This window comes from Myotis nattereri (assembly GCF_964212035.1).
Source record: "Myotis nattereri genome assembly, chromosome: 9".
NCBI lineage: Eukaryota > Metazoa > Chordata > Mammalia > Chiroptera > Vespertilionidae > Myotis > Myotis nattereri.
The window spans coordinates 7,561,776-7,578,139 of record NC_138084.1 but is presented as its reverse complement, the minus strand read 5'-3'; the positions used below and the strand labels follow the sequence as shown (position 1 = coordinate 7,578,139).

General features: G+C 57.1%; 1 protein-coding gene across 1 annotated transcript; it reads left to right on the top strand.

Moving 5' to 3' along the window:
* The first annotated feature begins 6,517 nt into the window (after positions 1-6,517).
* LTO1 (LTO1 maturation factor of ABCE1) lies at positions 6,518-14,028 on the top strand. The gene is made up of 5 exons (XM_081098498.1): positions 6,518-6,694; positions 7,936-8,041; positions 9,061-9,131; positions 12,430-12,547; positions 12,733-14,028. Exons 1-5 carry the CDS (start codon positions 6,645-6,647, stop codon positions 12,799-12,801), a joined length of 414 nt encoding a protein of 137 aa, XP_080954624.1. The 5' UTR covers positions 6,518-6,644; the 3' UTR covers positions 12,802-14,028.
* Positions 14,029-16,364: the final 2,336 nt, after the last annotated feature.

Genomic DNA, 16,364 nt, shown 5'->3' with positions numbered 1-16,364 from the left:
GCCAGAATCGAACCCGCAACCCCTCGGTCCGTGGGATTGAACCCGTGACCCCTCCTTCCGTGGAATTGAACCCGTGACCCCTCGGCTTACGGGATTGAACCCGCGAGCCCTCCATCCGTGGATTGAAGCCACGAGCCCTCGGTCCGTGGACTGAACCCACGAGCCCTCGGTCCGTGGGATTGAACCCGCGACCCCTCGGCCTGTGGGATTGAACCCGCGACCCCTCGGTCCGTGGATTGAACCCGCGAGCCCTCGGTCCGTGGATTGAACCCGCGAGCCCTCGGTCCGTGGATTGAACCCGCGAGCCCTCGGTCCGTGGATTGAACCCGCGAGCCCTCCGTCCGTGGATTGACCCATGACCCCTCGGTCCATGGGATTGAACCCGCGAGCCCTCGGTCCGTGGATTGAACCCGCGAGCCCTCCGTCCGTGGATTGACCCATGACCCCTCGGTCCATGGAATTGAACCCGTGACCCCTCGGCCCATGGGATTGAACCCGCGAGCCCTCGGTCCGTGGATTGAACCCGCGAGCCCTCGGTCCGTGGATTGAAGCCGTGAGCCCTCCGTCCGTGGATTGAAACCGCGAGCCCTAGGTCCGTGGATTGACCCATGACCCCTCGGTCCATGGGATTGAACCCGCGACCCCTTGGCCCGTGGAATTGAACCCGTGACCCCTCGGCCCATGGGATTGAACCCATGACCCCTCCGTCCGTGGATTGAACCCGCGAGCCCTCGGTCCGTGGGATTGAACCCGCGAGCCCTCGGCCCGTGGATTGACCCATGACCCCTCGGTCCATGGGATTGAACCCGCGACCCCTTGGCCCGTGGATTGAACCCGCGACCCTTTGGTCCGTGGGATTGAACCCACGAGCCCTCGGCCCGTGGATTGAACCTGCGAGCCCTCGGCCCGTGGATTGAACCCGCGAGCCCTCGGCCCGTGGATTGAACCCGCGAGCCCTCGGTCCGTGGATTGAACCCGCGACCCCTCGGCCCGTGGATTGAACCCGCGACCCCTCGACCCGTGGATTGAACCCGTGACCCTTCGGTCCGTGGATTGAACCCACGAGCCCTCCGTCCGCGGGCTGACGCCCCGACTACTGCGCCCACCGGCCAGCGGGCCTGGCTTCTGGAGACCCCGCAGGAAGGCTCGGCCCGCGGCGGGGCTGCAGCATCACCAGTTCTCAGCGCGTTCCCGCTCCGCAGGGGCTGGTGAAGAACGTATTTGGCAAAGTTCTTCAAAGCCCCGTCATGGCGGTCAAATAGTCAGACACGGACAGGCAGGCAGACAGGCAGACGCGGGAAGCGTGGAGCTGCAGGCTAGGGGGGCAGCTGATGGCGGCCTCCGAGTCCGGGTAGTAGTCCTGGTGCCTGGGAGGAGGACGCGGAGATGGTCGCTGTCAGCGCGGTCCATTGCCGCCATTGCCGCGCCGTCGTCACCGTGGTAGGCATTGCCGCGCATCCTCGTCCTCGTTGCGTGGACACATCGTCTGTTCAAAGTAGTGAGACGCGGACAGGCAGACGCGGGAAGCGTGGAGCTGCGGCTGATCTGGCGGCGGATGGCGGCCTCCGAGCCCCGGTAGCGGGAGCCCGCTGGCGAGGTGGAGGTGGTGGTAGTCCGTCGCCTGTCCTCATCGCCGTCATTGCTGCCATGATCGCGGTCGTCATTGCCGTGCAGTCATCGTCCTCCTTGTGTAGTCATCATGGTGGGCAGCTAAGGAGAGGCCGCTGTGTGGCGCTGGGACGGTGGTGGTGGTGGGACGGGGACACTGGGACAGGGGCGGTGGTGGTGGCGCTGGGATGGTGGCACTTGGACAGGGGCACTGGGACGGTGGTAGTGGTGGGATGGTGGCACTGAGACAGGGGTGGTGGTAGTGGCAGTGGCGGTGGCGAGGGTGGTGGCGCTGGGACGGGGGCAGTAGGATGGGGCACTGGCGGGGCCTCGGGGCTGTCCGAGGTGCTGCGAGGTGGCGGCGAGGCTGCATCCTGGCGGCCGGCTGGGGTGGGTGAGCGCCGGGTTCGCCCAAGCTCTGTTGACGTGGGTAACCATAGACACTCTCCACAAAGACTGTCCCTGTCATTCTTTTAAAAATTTTAATTGGTTTTTAGAGCGAGTGTAAGGGAGGGGGAGGTAGAAAGAGAAACATCGGTGTGAGAAACACGGGTTGCCTCCCGCACTCACCCCGACCAGGGGGATGGAGCCTGCAACCGGGGTACGTGCCCTTTGCCAGAATCGAACCCTCAACTCCTCGGTTGAACCCGAGACCTCTCGGTCCGTGGGACTGAACACGCGAGCCCTCCGTCCGCGGGCTATCACCCCCCCCCCCCCAACCACTGCACCCACCCAGCCAGGCAGGTCTGGCTTCTGGAGACCCTGCAGGAAGGCTTGCCCCTCAGCGGGGCTGCAGCGTCACCAGTTGTTCAGCGCGTTCCCGCTCCGCAGGGGCTGGTGAAGAACGTATTTGGCAAAGTTCTTCAAAGCCACGTCATGGCGGTCAAAGTAGTCAGACAGGGACAGGCAGACGTAGGGAGCGTGGAGCTGCAGGCTGAGCTGGCAGTTGATGGCGGCCTCCGAGTCCGGGCAGTCGTTCTGCGAGATGTGGTGGAAGTCCCTGTCGCTGTGGTCGTCATTCCGCCATCGTTGTTGCGTGGTCATCATGGTGGGCGGCTAAGGAGAGGCGGCTGCGTGGTGCTGGGATGGTCGCGGAGCAGGGCCTGGGGGAGGCGGTGGCAGAGGCCTGGGGGCGGGGGGTAGCGAAGGCTGCATCTGGACGGCTGGCGGGGATGGGGACAGCCCCGGGTTTGTCCAAGCTCTGTTGTAGCAGAAAACCACGGCCACTCTCCACAAAGACTGTCACTTTCATTATTTCTAAAAATTTTCTTAATTGGGCTTTAGAGAGAGAGAGAGAGAGAGAGAGTGAGCGCTAGAAAGAGAAACGTCAATGTGAGAGACACGTTGATGGATTGCCTCTGGCACTCACCCCTACAGGGGATGGAGCCTGCCAGGCCTGCCACCCAGATAGGAGCCCTTGACCGGAATCAAACCCAGGACCCTTTGGTCAGCAGGCCAACGCTCTATCCACTGAGCCAAACCGGCCAAGGTTGGCAACATTCTTCAAGGCCATGTCACTGCAGTCAAAGTAGTGAGACAGGGACAAGCAGAGGAAAGCAGCGTGGACTCCAGGTTAATTTGCTGGTTGATGGCGCCTCCAGATCTGGATAGTAGTTCTGGCGCACCTGCAAGGTGGATGTGGTGGTTGTCGCTGTCGCCATGGTCAGCATCGCTGTCATTGTCGTTGCCGTGGTCTTGGTCCTCGTGGTGTGGTCACGGTGGTGGGCGGCTAAGGAGTGATGGCTGCGTGGCGCGGGGACGGTGGTGGCTATGGCGGGGCCTTGGGGCTGTCCGAGGCCCTGTGAGGAGGTGGCGAAGGCTGCATCTGGGTGGCTGGCTGGGATAGGTGAGCGCCGGCTTCGTCCGAGCTCTGTTGAAGTGGGAAACCACGGCGACTCTCTGAGAAGACGTTCACTTTCATTATTTTAAAAATATACTTTAAAAAATCCTCACCTGAGGATATTTTCCCATTGATTTTTAGAGAGAAGGAAATACAGAGAAATATCAATGAAGAGAAACACATCGATTGGCTGCCTCCTGCAAGAGCCCTGACCAGGGCCTGGGCCAGGGAGGAGCTCCCAACCAAAGTACACGCTCTTGACTGGAATCGAGCCTGGGGCCCTTCAGCCTGCAGGCTAGTCTATCCACTGAGCCCAAACAGCTAGTGCTAAAATATAGTTTTTAATCAACTTTTAGAGAGAGAGAGGAAGGGAGAGGGAGATAGAAAGAGAAACATCCATATGAGAGAGAAACATCTATGGACCGCTCCCCATGCGCTCAAACCAGGGATCGAGCTGGCAACCTCAGCATGTGCCCTGATGGGGAGTCAGACCAACCTTTTGGTGCGTGAGACGACGCCCAACCAACTGAGCCACACGGGCCAGGGCTTACTTTCCTTATTTTTAAAAACGTAATCGTGTAGCCCTTGTCCGTGCGGCTCGGTTGGTTAGAGCGGCCTCCGTGCACCGGGGGACCGCGGGGAGGTGCTATCGGTTTACCATTCGGTCACCCTAAACGGTTTCTAAGTCCTGGCCTTTACAGATCGCGCTGCACTGGACATCACTGTACAAAAAACTGTCACTTTTCCCTTTTTTTTTCCCTCGAGATGAAGTCCTAGACGTGGAACTACTAGGTCAAAGTTAAAGACATTTAAAACGCCCTTACTATCTTTCTACATCGCCAGAATGAAAGGTGGCTTTAATTTATGCATCTGCGGGCAATGATAACATCTTTCCCTTCTAAAAAAGAATTTCCTCTTAACTATTGTAAAAGGTAACGGCAGCATCCTATTTTCCTTTCTATTGGCACTGCCGCGCCCACTCCTAAGGCGGTCCTTGCTTCCCGGTGCTTTTCTGTGAATTAGGCCTGTTTTTTCCCCTGCGAGGATGCGTTTATTTCTTATTCACTTGCACAAGTTCTTTATATACCAGAAACAGTATGCCGTTAGTTATCATATTTATGACAAATGTATCCCCAGATTGTCCTTTGGTTTCTAATTTTATTACCGCTTCTGAGGTGCAGAAGTTTGTATCTTCACAGTTTTTTCCTTTGTGATTTTCTCCATGGCTTTTTATACATTACAAACGCATCTCCAGACTCACCTGAACGTTCCACTAGATTATTACATGTCCATTTTTTTTAAAAAAAAGAAGTTAAGTCTTTAATTTGTCTGCAACTATTTTAATGAATGCTGTGAGATATAAATGGAACTGGACTTTTCCCAAACAGCTAATTTTTCCATTATCGTAACTGCTCCACATTTATTTTCCCTATTAGTTTGTGCTTCTTTTTATCATATATCATACGAGAATCCCTTTCTGGGCCATTCTACTCTATTTCATTCATCTGGTTTCTTCATGAGCTAACGTGTTACAGTATTTTAATTGAAACTTTCTATTTTTCATATCTGGTATGGCAAATTCTCCATATCATTCTTTTTTTTTAAAAAAAAAAAATCGTAGTTATTCTTATCAGTTTATTCATCCAGATGACATTTAGAATTTTGACACATTTCCCCCAGATCATGTGGAATTTTGGCTGCAATTGTTCCCACCAAGGATCAGGGTGTGGCTGTAGCTTTCTTCACATAGATTCTGCAAAATTGTTATTCCTAAGCAATTTATTGTGACTATTGAGAGTGGATTTGCCCAGCCTCCATGCCCTGGCTACTACTAATTATTGTTAGAATAGCAGAAAGCAAGTGAATTTTTTCTTTTTTCTTTTTGCTACTACCAATTCTGAGACTTTCTTAAACGCTTATTTTGGGGTCTCTAGATGGGCCATCACGCATACAAATCATGATACTTTGGTGTCTTCTTTCTGAGACTTCGGTGGCCATCTTGCTGCTGTTCCCGCCTCACTGCTTCCCTGAGGCCTGCAGAGAGGGTTCAATGGGCCGGTGACGAAAGCCTACCTGCTTTAGGCTTATTTTTTCCCTTGAGAATGAATGCTTCCAGCACTCATGTCTATATTCCACTGATAGTCGGAAGCACCTTTTAAAATGTCGTGTTCAGAAAGTCTCTTTCCCGGAAACGACAAATGGGAGAAGTAAAACTAGATACTAATTTTTAAAGTGTGTGTGTGTGTGTGTGGGGGGGGGGGTGCCTCTGGGTGCAGTGGGGGCGCCCGCTGCTCTCACACACCCTCCTGTACAACTGGATCTGGACTCTGCACGATTTATGAATTACTCTGCTTCTGCTTTAAAATCAAGCAACGGCCAGGGGAGGGGAAGGACACACACATTTCTCTTTCCAGTTTTCAAATAACTTAAAGTTCGAGAGGGGATGCCAACATTTATGACTGCCTTTCCCAGCGAGTGTGAGGCCGGCCAGGCGGCTGCTCAGCCACGTCGCCAGGCAGCCATGCGTTCCCGGAACCAAGGCTCGCAGACCCTGGGCTCCGGCTGCCGTGGACCTGGTGGGGTCTGGGGTCCAACGTCCTGCTGTGAGTCGGTCAGCGAGAGGTGGGAGGGGGCGGGAGGACGGGGGGAGGGTCGGGTCCTGTGACCACCCGGAATGGCCCTTCCTGGAACTTTTCACCCCAACCCCCCGGGGCAGAGCCTGGCTTTCCCAGCTTCTTCCCAGTAATTCAGTCCCATCTGCTCGCTTTTGTAAAACCCAAAACACGTGCCACGCCCCACGCCCCCACCCCGCGGCGAGGTGGATGCTCCCTGCTGGGCCCTACAAGCCCATTGCGGAGCTGGGGGGCAGGGCTGCGGGAGCCGGGGGCGGGGCTGTGGGAGCCGAGGGCGGGGCTACGGGAGCCGGGGGCGGGGCTTCGTCCCTGCGCAGCACCGCCCCACGCTGCCCGACGCTGTCCCCGCGCACGCGTTCCGTTCCCGCGCACGCGTTCCGGCCCCGCGCCGGCGCTGCTGGACCCTCTGGCGTGCCGTCCTTTCCCGGCCTGCCCCGCGCAACCGAACCCGGAAGTAGGGTTCGCCTACTCGGTAGAGGTGCGTCTGTGCCCGAGCCTCGCGCGGTGGTGGTAGCAGCGCCGGGTGGCGCAACCCGCGGGCAGGGGCTGGTCGGGCTGCCGCCATGGCCGGGGGCCAGGACCTGTTTGACGCTATCGTGATGGCGGACAACAGGTGGGTCCCCGTCCTCTCGGGTCCGCTCTCAGCTACTGGGGTGCAGTGGCCGCTCGGGCCTGGTGTCCCGCGGGCGTGGGCCTTGGAGGAGCGCTCTGTGGCCCTAGAAGCAGCGGGCACGTGTGGGGCCGAGCTCCTGTCGATTCTCCTTTACTCCTCGGCCGCTGGGGCGGGGCGGGCCCCACGTGCCCAGCTGCTCCTCCAGACCCGCCTCCGCGTGCGGGGCTGCCCCAGGCATCTGCTCGGTCTGTTGACTGCCTTCCTCCAGGAACGCCCCGTCCGCGGCTGGGACAGACCTCTGCCATCTGGGCACTGCCCCCTTCTCTTGTTCCTCCGTGGTAGGACATAAGGCAGCATTCACGGACGTGCTGATGAATGTGTCAGACGTCATCCCCGGCCCTCCAGAGCCTCCGGGGGCGCCTGGGGCTGTGACGAGGGGAGCTGTGAATTGCTTTGTGCCTCTGAGACGGCAATAGATGTCAATCAGTCGCTGCTGACTTTTATTTCGAGCTTATTGTGAATCTGACACTGACTGGAGCGTTGCAAACCCCCTACCCCATTATCTGTTTTAGGAGATTGTGTTATTCGCCCCGCCTTCCAGATGAGGCAGGGTCGCTGTCCAGGGTCACACCACCAAAACAGGCCAGACCTACATACCCTGCCTCTTTAAGGGGCTCCGACAAGCACCTTTCCTCTTTGGTGACTGGGGGTTAAAGGGTGCCATTTCTGCTGTTGAGCCCTCAGAGTCAGAGCTGGAATTATACCCCAGGCCCCCGGGCGCTTGGTGGCGACCCAGTGGCATTTTCCTCTGCCGTCTACTCCGATGTGGTGGGAAACCCTGTGTATTTCTCAGACCAGCGTCACCTAGGAGGTGTCGGAAAGCAGATTCCTAAGTCGTACCCCAGACTCAGTGAATATTGGGGCGAGGCTCTTGCATTGGCATCTTTGGAGTCTCCCTGCGTGTGCCTGGTGTTCCGCCAGGCGTGGGACTCGCTGACGAGGCCACGCTCCCCATCGCAGAAGGGGCCAGGTGGGCTTCAGGAGGTCCAGTGACTTGCCCGAGGACAGACGTAGGAAGGGGTACAGCAGGGATTGGAAGCTAAGCCTTCTGACTTAAAGTCTGCACTTTATCTACTGTTCTCTGCGTTGTCTTGCTGGGTCTGGGCATTATGGGAGAGAAGTGTTTCCAGGAAAAATGCCCTCTCTCCTGTTTGCTCAAACCCGCTTCGCCTCTGTCGCAGGTTCCACGGGGAAGGGTACCAGGAAGGCTATGAAGAAGGCAGTAGTTTGGGCGTAATTGAAGGAAGACAGCATGGCACAGTGTACGGAGCAAAAATTGGGTCTGAGGTAAGTGGCCGTCCCCACGCAGCCCTGGGTCCTGCTCACGGACCGTTGAGAGCTTACTTTGATGATCAGTCTGATCGAGCCAGCACTTCAGGCCTCTTACCATGGCCCTGACTAGGCAGCATGTTGATGGAGAAATATTCTTAGCACAGAACCGGCAGTGCACATTGCTGATGGAGATAATGCGGTGTGCGTGCGGCTGGGGAGCGAGAAGAGCAGTCCGCAGCCACCTCCGTGGCCGGCGAGGGTCACGGTGCCACCTCGTGTCTTTAGCCGGCTGAGTCCTCACTCAGAAAAACAGCTCTGTGTCGTGTGGGAACACTGCATTTTCATTGAGGTGGAAACACCATGGTTTTCCTTCTCTTTACCCTTCGTCCTACATTGGCCCTCACAGACGTCTGGCCCTGAATGCTAAGTCGAGGCAGCCATGACCGTGAGATAGATATCTGCGGCTGCAGAAAGAGTCAGCACAAAACATATGGACTGAGGTCAGCAAACATTGGTTCTCACCAGCTTCTGAGGGTCAGCAGACCAGGAGCAGCTGAGCTGGGTGCTCATGGCTCAGGGTCTCCTGATGACGGTGCCAGACCAGCCAGGGCTCCACTGGGGCAGGAGGAGCCACTTGTGAGATGGCTCGCACGGCAGCTGTTCTCGCCTGTGGGTCTGCTGTAATGTCCTCGTGACCTTGAGTGAGTGAGTGATTCAAAACAGCAAGGTACAGGTGATGTTGTCTGTGTGTCTAGCCTCAGAAGTCATGTGTGCCCTTTCCTCCAGGTTCTGGTTATACTGGCCACCCTGGTGCAGTCGGAGGGGGTGGGGTCCGTGGGCCCAGCTTGGAGACTGGCTGCCCCACTGATGACTTGACCTAACTCCCCCTCCTGATGCTCGACACCTAATTCCAGAATAGCAATACAAGAAGCACCCCTGCCCTCCGCCCCCCTCTTGTTTAGAGGGCTTGATCATGAAATCGAGTATAGCCAGTTGCGTATTAATTTTACTCTTAAATATTTGTGAATTCGCAGATCGGCTGCTACCAAGGGTTTGCGTTTGCTTGGAGATGTCTCCTGCACAGCCGTGCAACTGAGCAAGACAGGTAAGTTCGAGACTCCTTTCTTTTCCAGTGTATGGACCAGGAGTTCTGGTTCCGTAGCTTGCTATGACCTTGGGCACTTAATGTCTCAGTCTTCTCATCTGCAGAATGGAGGAAATAACCAGGCCAAACTTGGATGTTGTTGTGAAATTAATAGGAAATAGTATGGTGATTCTCCTTTATCTGCAGTTTCAGTCATCTGTCGTCTGAAAATATTAAATGGAAAGCCCCAGAAATAAACAGCTCACAAGTTTTAATTGTGCGCCATGGTGAGTGGTGTGACGACACCTCATGCCGTTCCGCCCTGTTCCACCCGGGACACAGATGGTCCCCGTGTCCGGCGAATCCATGCCGCAGACACTGCCTGCGGGCTAGTCCCTTAGTAGCCGCCTCGGTGATCAGACCGACTGTCCTGACATCGCAGTGCTTGTGTCAGGCCCCCCTTACTGTACTTCATCAGGGCCCCAAAGTGCAAGAGTGGTGGCGCCGGCAATCAGGACACGCCATGGAGAAGCTGTAAGTGTGTTCTTTAAGTGAAGAGGTGTGTGTGTGTAGGAAGAACCAATATATGTAGTGCAGGGTACTATCCATGGTTTCAGGCGTCCCCTGGGGGTCTTGGACTGTATCCCCGAGGTCAGGGGAGATTGCCGTAATAGACAGTCCTGGGCATGTTTTCAGTGTCTGATGAATACCAGTTGTTACTACTTCCCAGGAGTTCTAATGTTCCCGGCTTTTCATGGCGTCACTCAGAGCAGTGGTGGCCTTCGGATACCCTGCCAGTAAAATAATGTTGAAGTTGATTATATCCTCTCCCTCACCTGTACCTGGATGTCTAACAAAGCACAGTAGTCACGGTACGACTAGGGCTCGGAAGTGGTGGCTTCACTGTCACCAGTTTTTTAACGTAGCCAACCAGATCCAATGAGATAGGCGTTCAGTGTGTAACAGGCGTCTGCACTGGGAAGCACCATGCTTTTGGCTGTCACGGGCATTTTAAACTGTTCTCTTGGTGTGACCCGTAGCATCTGTCTTCATTCCGATGCCTGGCGGCCTGGCCTGGCCTGGGAGGGGCGTGAGGAGAGTGGGTGACAGCGCAGGGAAGGTGGCATTCCCGTCTCCGTGACTCGTCGTAGGTGAGATATTTTGAGTTTCTGGAGCTTCCCCCCCCCCCCCCTGTATTCGGATGTAAGAACAGGATGCTTTCGGCTGAGTGGTTGGCTCTAAGTTGCTTGCCTTCTGGCTTGTCTGCTCACCAGCCATCCATTTGCATGGAGAGCTGGAAACTGACCAGGTTCTGGCGCCTCTGCAGGGATTTTCCCCTGAGGAGTCAGCGGGAGCGCAGGGGGGCTGGTGATCTGGTTGGAACAGTGGCTGGCAGCCTGGGGCACCACTGGGTGGCAGTCACAGCTGAGCTTGGCTCTCCACTCCGATCCATGAAGAGACGAGGGGAGGTGCGTTCCTGGAGTTCTCCACGAGTCTCCCCAGTGCCAGGTCTGCTGGCGGGTGGAGGCATGTTGCCCTGGACCCACACCCAGGGCTCCAGTCTTTGCCCAGAGCAGGGGTTCCCTGTGCCTAGTCTGTCAGAGAGCAGGAACCGCAGCTTTGGCACCGGCAGGCGGATGTCCGCAGCCCACCTTGCGGCCGCCCCCACCCTGCCAGCAGTGCCCGCGGGTCTCAGAAGCATAACCTAGAGGCCTCTATTTCAGTGCCCTGGCCGGGGGAATTGCTGGTGGAACGGCCAGCAGCTTTTGGCTCTTGTAGGTCAGTACAATTTTGAAAAAATGGTAGAAAGCTGATAGAGGATCTTCTGCTTCTTTATGTCCCAAATGAGGGCGCTGAGAGAGAAACACCTGCGTCCGCATCAGCACGCAGTGGAACTGGGCTCTTTACAGCGGAGGAGCCACGGATGGCAGTATCTCAGACTGAGGATGGTGCTTTACGCCTGGCGGCCGTAGCTCTTCCATAAACTTGGAGCTGCTGTTTTGCCCCTGTTAGCAGTCTGGGGAAGCCTCACACAGACCGACGCTGGGCCAAGGCTGAGCTGGGGTGGCTGTGAGCGGTCCACGCCCTCCTGGCACACACTGACGTGGCTGGGTGTGTTCGGAGCAGTGTCACTGACCAGGGAAGAATAAGTCGCTGCTTGCAAAGTTGGAAATGGTGGTGTTCTTCGTATCATGTTCAAATACGACTGTTTCCCGCATGCTGGCCTCTGCCTGCGATCTCCCTGGAAACCAAGTGCTTTGTTGCTTTAATTAATTTGCTTTGACCTTTCACCGTGCTGCACTTTCTCAGAGAGGTGGCCACCATGGTCCTGGTCCAGAGATTTGCTTGGCAGACGCCCTCACACCTGTGTCTAAAGCCAGCAATGCAGCAGGCATGCAGGAGGTCTTGGTTGCTTTGAATTGCTGTTGATTCACCTCCAGGATAAATTCTTTGAAATTCCCATTAATCAAATACTAGCATACTCTTGACACGCAGATGCTCAGGTGTGGTCCCGGGGCGGTGCCCGTCAGGATCCCTTGTGGCACGTTACCCAGATGCGCACACTTAGGACTTCTCACCCTGAGCTTCCCCAGGTGGGGCCCGGCCTCCAGGGTCTGGTGGAGCGAGGACACTAAACTTACTGAGCACCTACTCTGTACTAGGCTCTGGATTTTCCGTAGATTATCGGTGGCCTCGAAAGCCGGTAGGGTCACTGCGAGCGCCCCGTTTTACCGATGAGGACACGAGGCTCAGGGTTAAGTAACTGAGCTCCTTGGAGCGGTCGCTCGGGGCTGCTCTTCCTGCAGAACCACCGCCGCCCAGAGCTCTGTCTTCCTGGGAACGGGAGCTGGACTCACACACCAGACACCGCGCCTGCCCTTTGCAGGGAGGGGCTTGCTGGTTCACCTGCCACTGAACTCTGGGAGCGAGGTGTCTAGGTCCCAGAAACCCCCAGGTCCAGAGCAGGCTCCATCGTGCCGGCGCTCTGTCCTGCCTGGTTTGATCTGTCCATGTCTCTGACCTAAGGAGGCAGCGGTCGGGTGCTTGTTGGGGGCTGTCCCAGCCCCCCAGCTCCACGCCTGGGATGGAGGCATATCTGTCCGCTCAGTGCACTTGATGTGGAGGCGTGGGAGTGGGCAAGAGCACGTTGCTAGGTAAACAAATATTGTTTATTGTAATAAGAAAATGAATCATCCAGCTTCTGAACTCAGCCCATTAACGTGCCTGTTACTTTTAAGTGAGTGATGGCCGTAGTTGTTACACAGTCTGAGCCTGTTGTGTACAAAGGACTAAAAGTCTTTATCTCTGTACTTTACAGCAAAAAGATGAAGGTCTTAGAATCCTTGATCAGCATGATTCAGAAGTTCCCTTACGGTGACCCTACTTATGCCAACCTTCACGAAGACTTAGGCAGAATTAGAGGGAAATTTAAACAGGTTTGTCCACCGTGTGTTACTTTGGGGCAGGAGCGGCGCAGGCCCTGGGGGCTGTTTGACCGATGAGGGGTCGGTGTAGACTTGGGTGACGGAGACAGAAGTTGCAGCAAGAGGTAGTCATGCTCCAATTGTGAGTCAAAATACACAAGATTATAAAAACCCTCTCTTCTCTTTTGTGTTTTCAGCTTTGTTCATTACTAAACGTTCAGCCGGACTTTAAAATCAGTGTGGAAGGTTCTGGACTTTCATTTTGAGGATGACAGATGAACAAAGATGAAACACGAAGGAACAGATGTCCGTATGCTAAGTGCTTAAAACTGATGAAAGGAAAACAATGATGGGGCATTCATTGTTCTCGAGGGAGGGTTCCTCCCTGAACCTGCCTGTGTCGCCTGGGTGCCCCCACAGCCTGCACAGGCCTGAGCCCGTCTGCCCTGTAGTCTGAGCGAGGCCCTGGTGGAGCCCTCATGTCTGCCTGGAGTTGGCTTGGCCTCACTGGTCCTGCCCGGCGGGCGGGCCCTGCTGCTTCTAGGCCCAGCGGGTGCCCCAGGCTGGACCCGGCGCTCAGGAACTGTTTGACAGAAACGGGAGCCTAGGGTTGCCGTGTAGTAAGTGCACGGGAAGTGGTGACGTGTGCGGCAGCATTTACTGAACCTTGGGCCGGGCCAGCACTGTGTGGCGTGCCTCCCTGTTGCATTTGGTCCCTTCTTTAGCCCGCCAGGTGGGTCATCCCGTTTTCCCGGCGGGGGGCTGAGACCTGTGGAGCCGGCCGAGAGGAGAGGCCAGCGGGACTTCGGGGCCGGACGTGCTAGGTGTTGCAGGTGGGGCGGGGCTTTGCAGCATTAAACGTGGCTAAGGGGGAGCGTGTTAAACGAGACGAAATGATGGGCTACGCTGTGTGGAAGGCACTGGGGTCCTTTGGGTGGGAGTCCTTCTGTTGGTCCCACACAGAGGGTGTCTGCACAGGGAGAGGCCGGCCAGCCCCCCCTGAGCTGAGTGGTTCAGCACGCTTCTCTGTGCTTCGTGCCCCCCCCCCCCCACGTGCCCAGGCAGATGGCATGCCATTCCCATCTGCTCCTGTTGGAGGGGGTACCTCTGAAGCTGGGAGTACGATGAATAAAAAGGTGACCAAGTCTGCTCCAGCCTTACAGTCCGTCCACAACGTCTTGTGAGCTCTCCTTCTGGGTGTGGGGACCGGGGGCCGGGAGTCCCTGCGGGGCTGACCAGCATTTTCTTCCCACTTTGTGCCCTGGCCGAGTGCTGACAGAGACGGGGCGGGGAGGGGGAGGCAGACCTGCAGTGCTGCCCTGGCACTGCCTTCTGCTGGTCCTTGGGGCGCACACCCCCCAGGGCTCTCCCGGTGGTGGGAGTCAGGGTTTCTGCCGCTTTCCCTGGTGGATTTTGTGTCTTCTGTTATCTGCTTTTATAATGTATTATTTTTACAATTGGAGGAAAAAAAATAAACAGTGTATTTTAAAGCAAAAGGCCGTCTGGGACTATTTATAACTCGACATCCAGCCAGTACTTCCTGGGGTACTGGGGTCTAGGTACAGAGGAAGGCGCAGCGGGTCAGCCCGTGCAGCGTTCTGCCCACCTGTTTCATCGGCACATGGAGGAACTGTTACTGGGCAAGAATGGTGCCCATGATGCTCAGGCAACGGTCAGTTCCCCGTGACCCCGCCCCGGCCGCCTGTCAGCAGTTATACTCGTCCCTCCTGCCCACATCCCTCCTCTCCCTCCCCCTCAAGCTCAGCCTCTCCCATCCAGGTGTTCGTGTGAGTGTGGGCAGCCACTTCCTCCTCTGTTCCCATCACACGGGGCTGAGCTGCCTCAGCGATCCTCAGGGTCTCCAGACACTGGACTTGATTGTGCCTGCCTAGCCCCTTCTTGGAGAGCTAGACCGAGTTCCTAGGAACGCTTGTCGCCGGTCAGGGGTAAGCACGCCCCTCTGCTGGCCTCTCGTGTCCTGTGATCAGTCATACCAGCTCAGTGAGTCAGCCCCCCGGGTCGCAGACCAATTCCTCTCTTCATTTATTAAGGACCTGAATGACTGGAAATTGGGAGGTCCTGGCCTGTTAATCATAGTGTTTGATATCTCTAAATTACAGTGGTGTTTCTCAGGGTCGTGTTGAGGTCACATGAAAACTCACAAAGCGAGTTGTGCGATGGTCACCTCCTCTAGGAAGCCGTCCCTGCCCTCTTCCCACTCCCTCATTCCCCAGCTCCGTGAAGACAGACACACAGAGGAAAGATGGCCATGAGGACACGGAGGCCATGATCAGAGCAATGAGCTAGCCAAGGACTGGGGGGGGGGGGGGGAGTGCCCGCAGCCCCCGGGAGCTGGGAGGGAGCAGGGACCCGACACCTTGATTTCAGACGACCACCCTCGAGAACTGAGAGAACTGCTGCTGTTTTAAGCCACCCAGTTTGTGGTCATTTGTTACGGCAGCCCCAGGACACGGACAAGGCCCCTTTCTCTGTCTGGGCTGCTGTGTGCGCTGCGTTGGGTGGAGTCAGACGCAGGCTTTGTGCGTTTTCAAGCCCACTGTTGAAGGCCGCGCCCTCTCTTCTCCGAGGCAGCCCAGGATGGACGGGAGTGCAGGCTCCCGAGACCGCCCTGGCCCCGGACGCATTCCTGGCTGTGTGACCCTCCGCCTCTCCTCTACCACAGGGACCAGAAAGCCAACCCTCGCAGCCCACACTCAGCCTGCTGCCCGTTTGGCGGAGAAGGCTTGCCTGGCCGCAGCTATACTCATTCGTTTGCCATTGCCTGCGGTGCTCTGCTCAGCGGCTGAGGTTGGACAGAGACCGGGTGGCCAGTAAAGCCTATCTTCTGATCCTTGACCCGGAAGAGGGGAGAGTTACGCCCGTGGGAAGGTGGGCTCCGGAGGGCCCCCCTCACCGGTGTGCCCCCTGCCTGTCGCCTACCTTGGGAGGGTTGTTTCAAGATTTAGGGAGAAACCTTATGTTGGACATTAACCCGTGCCTGGTGCCCAGTCTGCTCAATGAACGTGAGCAGTTCTCTTCCCGTGATGGCAGCTGGGAAGGGAAACCGGCCCTCGCGTGCTTGGACGGCCCGGGCTCCAGGGTGGGGGTCCTGGGGTCAGACCATTGGGCTCTCAGGAGCCTGCGGTGGAGACTTGTCCCAGCTGCCTGAGCTGAGGGAGAAAAGGATCGATGGTCGCTGCCGTCCTTGACAGGCTCGGGGCTGACCGCAGCGATAGTGGAGGGCTGCAGAGTTCTCTTCCCCATCCTCCTGGAGAGTGGAGAGTGGCGGGGACAGTGCCCCCGGATGTGGGCCTCAAGGCCCGAGCCTGGAGCTGCCCGCCCACCGCCCCCTGGCTATTGTGTGCTGGGCCCTGGTGTGGCTCAGGGCTGGGGGCCAGCGCTGGGACTGTGGGAACGGATTAGTGGCCCTGCTCTGCTTCCCCTCAGTGTAAACCTGATCAAAGACATTCCTGGGATGACAGCCCTGTGTGCTCAGAGGCTGCCCGGCCTGCGGGACGCACCCCCACGCTGCTGGGGTGGATGGTCTGCAGGATGGGCTCCGAGGGGTGTGGGGGGCTTGGCACTGCAGCCGCCCCCAGGGGCCTCATGGCTGTGATCTCATCTGGAGCTGCCTGCTCTGGGGCCCCACCTCTCCCCCTCCACGGCCCCAGCAAGGAACGGTCTGTCCTTATCGCGCAGCCCCGCTATCTATCGCATAGCCCCGCTGCATCCTGGGGCCTCCTGGTTCTGCTGGGTCCCTGGAGAGTCCCCTGCCCCCACCTCCTCACAAGGCTGGCCTGTCCTCTACCCCCCACCCCCACCCCGCCAG

Bases quoted from the DNA above. Each gene is read 5' to 3' on its own strand.
- LTO1 (XM_081098498.1), top strand. From the start codon at position 6,645: ATGGCCGGGGGCCAGGACCTGTTTGACGCTATCGTGATGGCGGACAAC. The intron at 6,695-7,935 runs GTGGGTCCCCGT...CCTCTGTCGCAG, and splicing joins ATCGTGATGGCGGACAACAG to GTTCCACGGGGAAGGGTACC. The intron at 8,042-9,060 runs GTAAGTGGCCGT...GTGAATTCGCAG, and splicing joins GAGCAAAAATTGGGTCTGAG to ATCGGCTGCTACCAAGGGTT.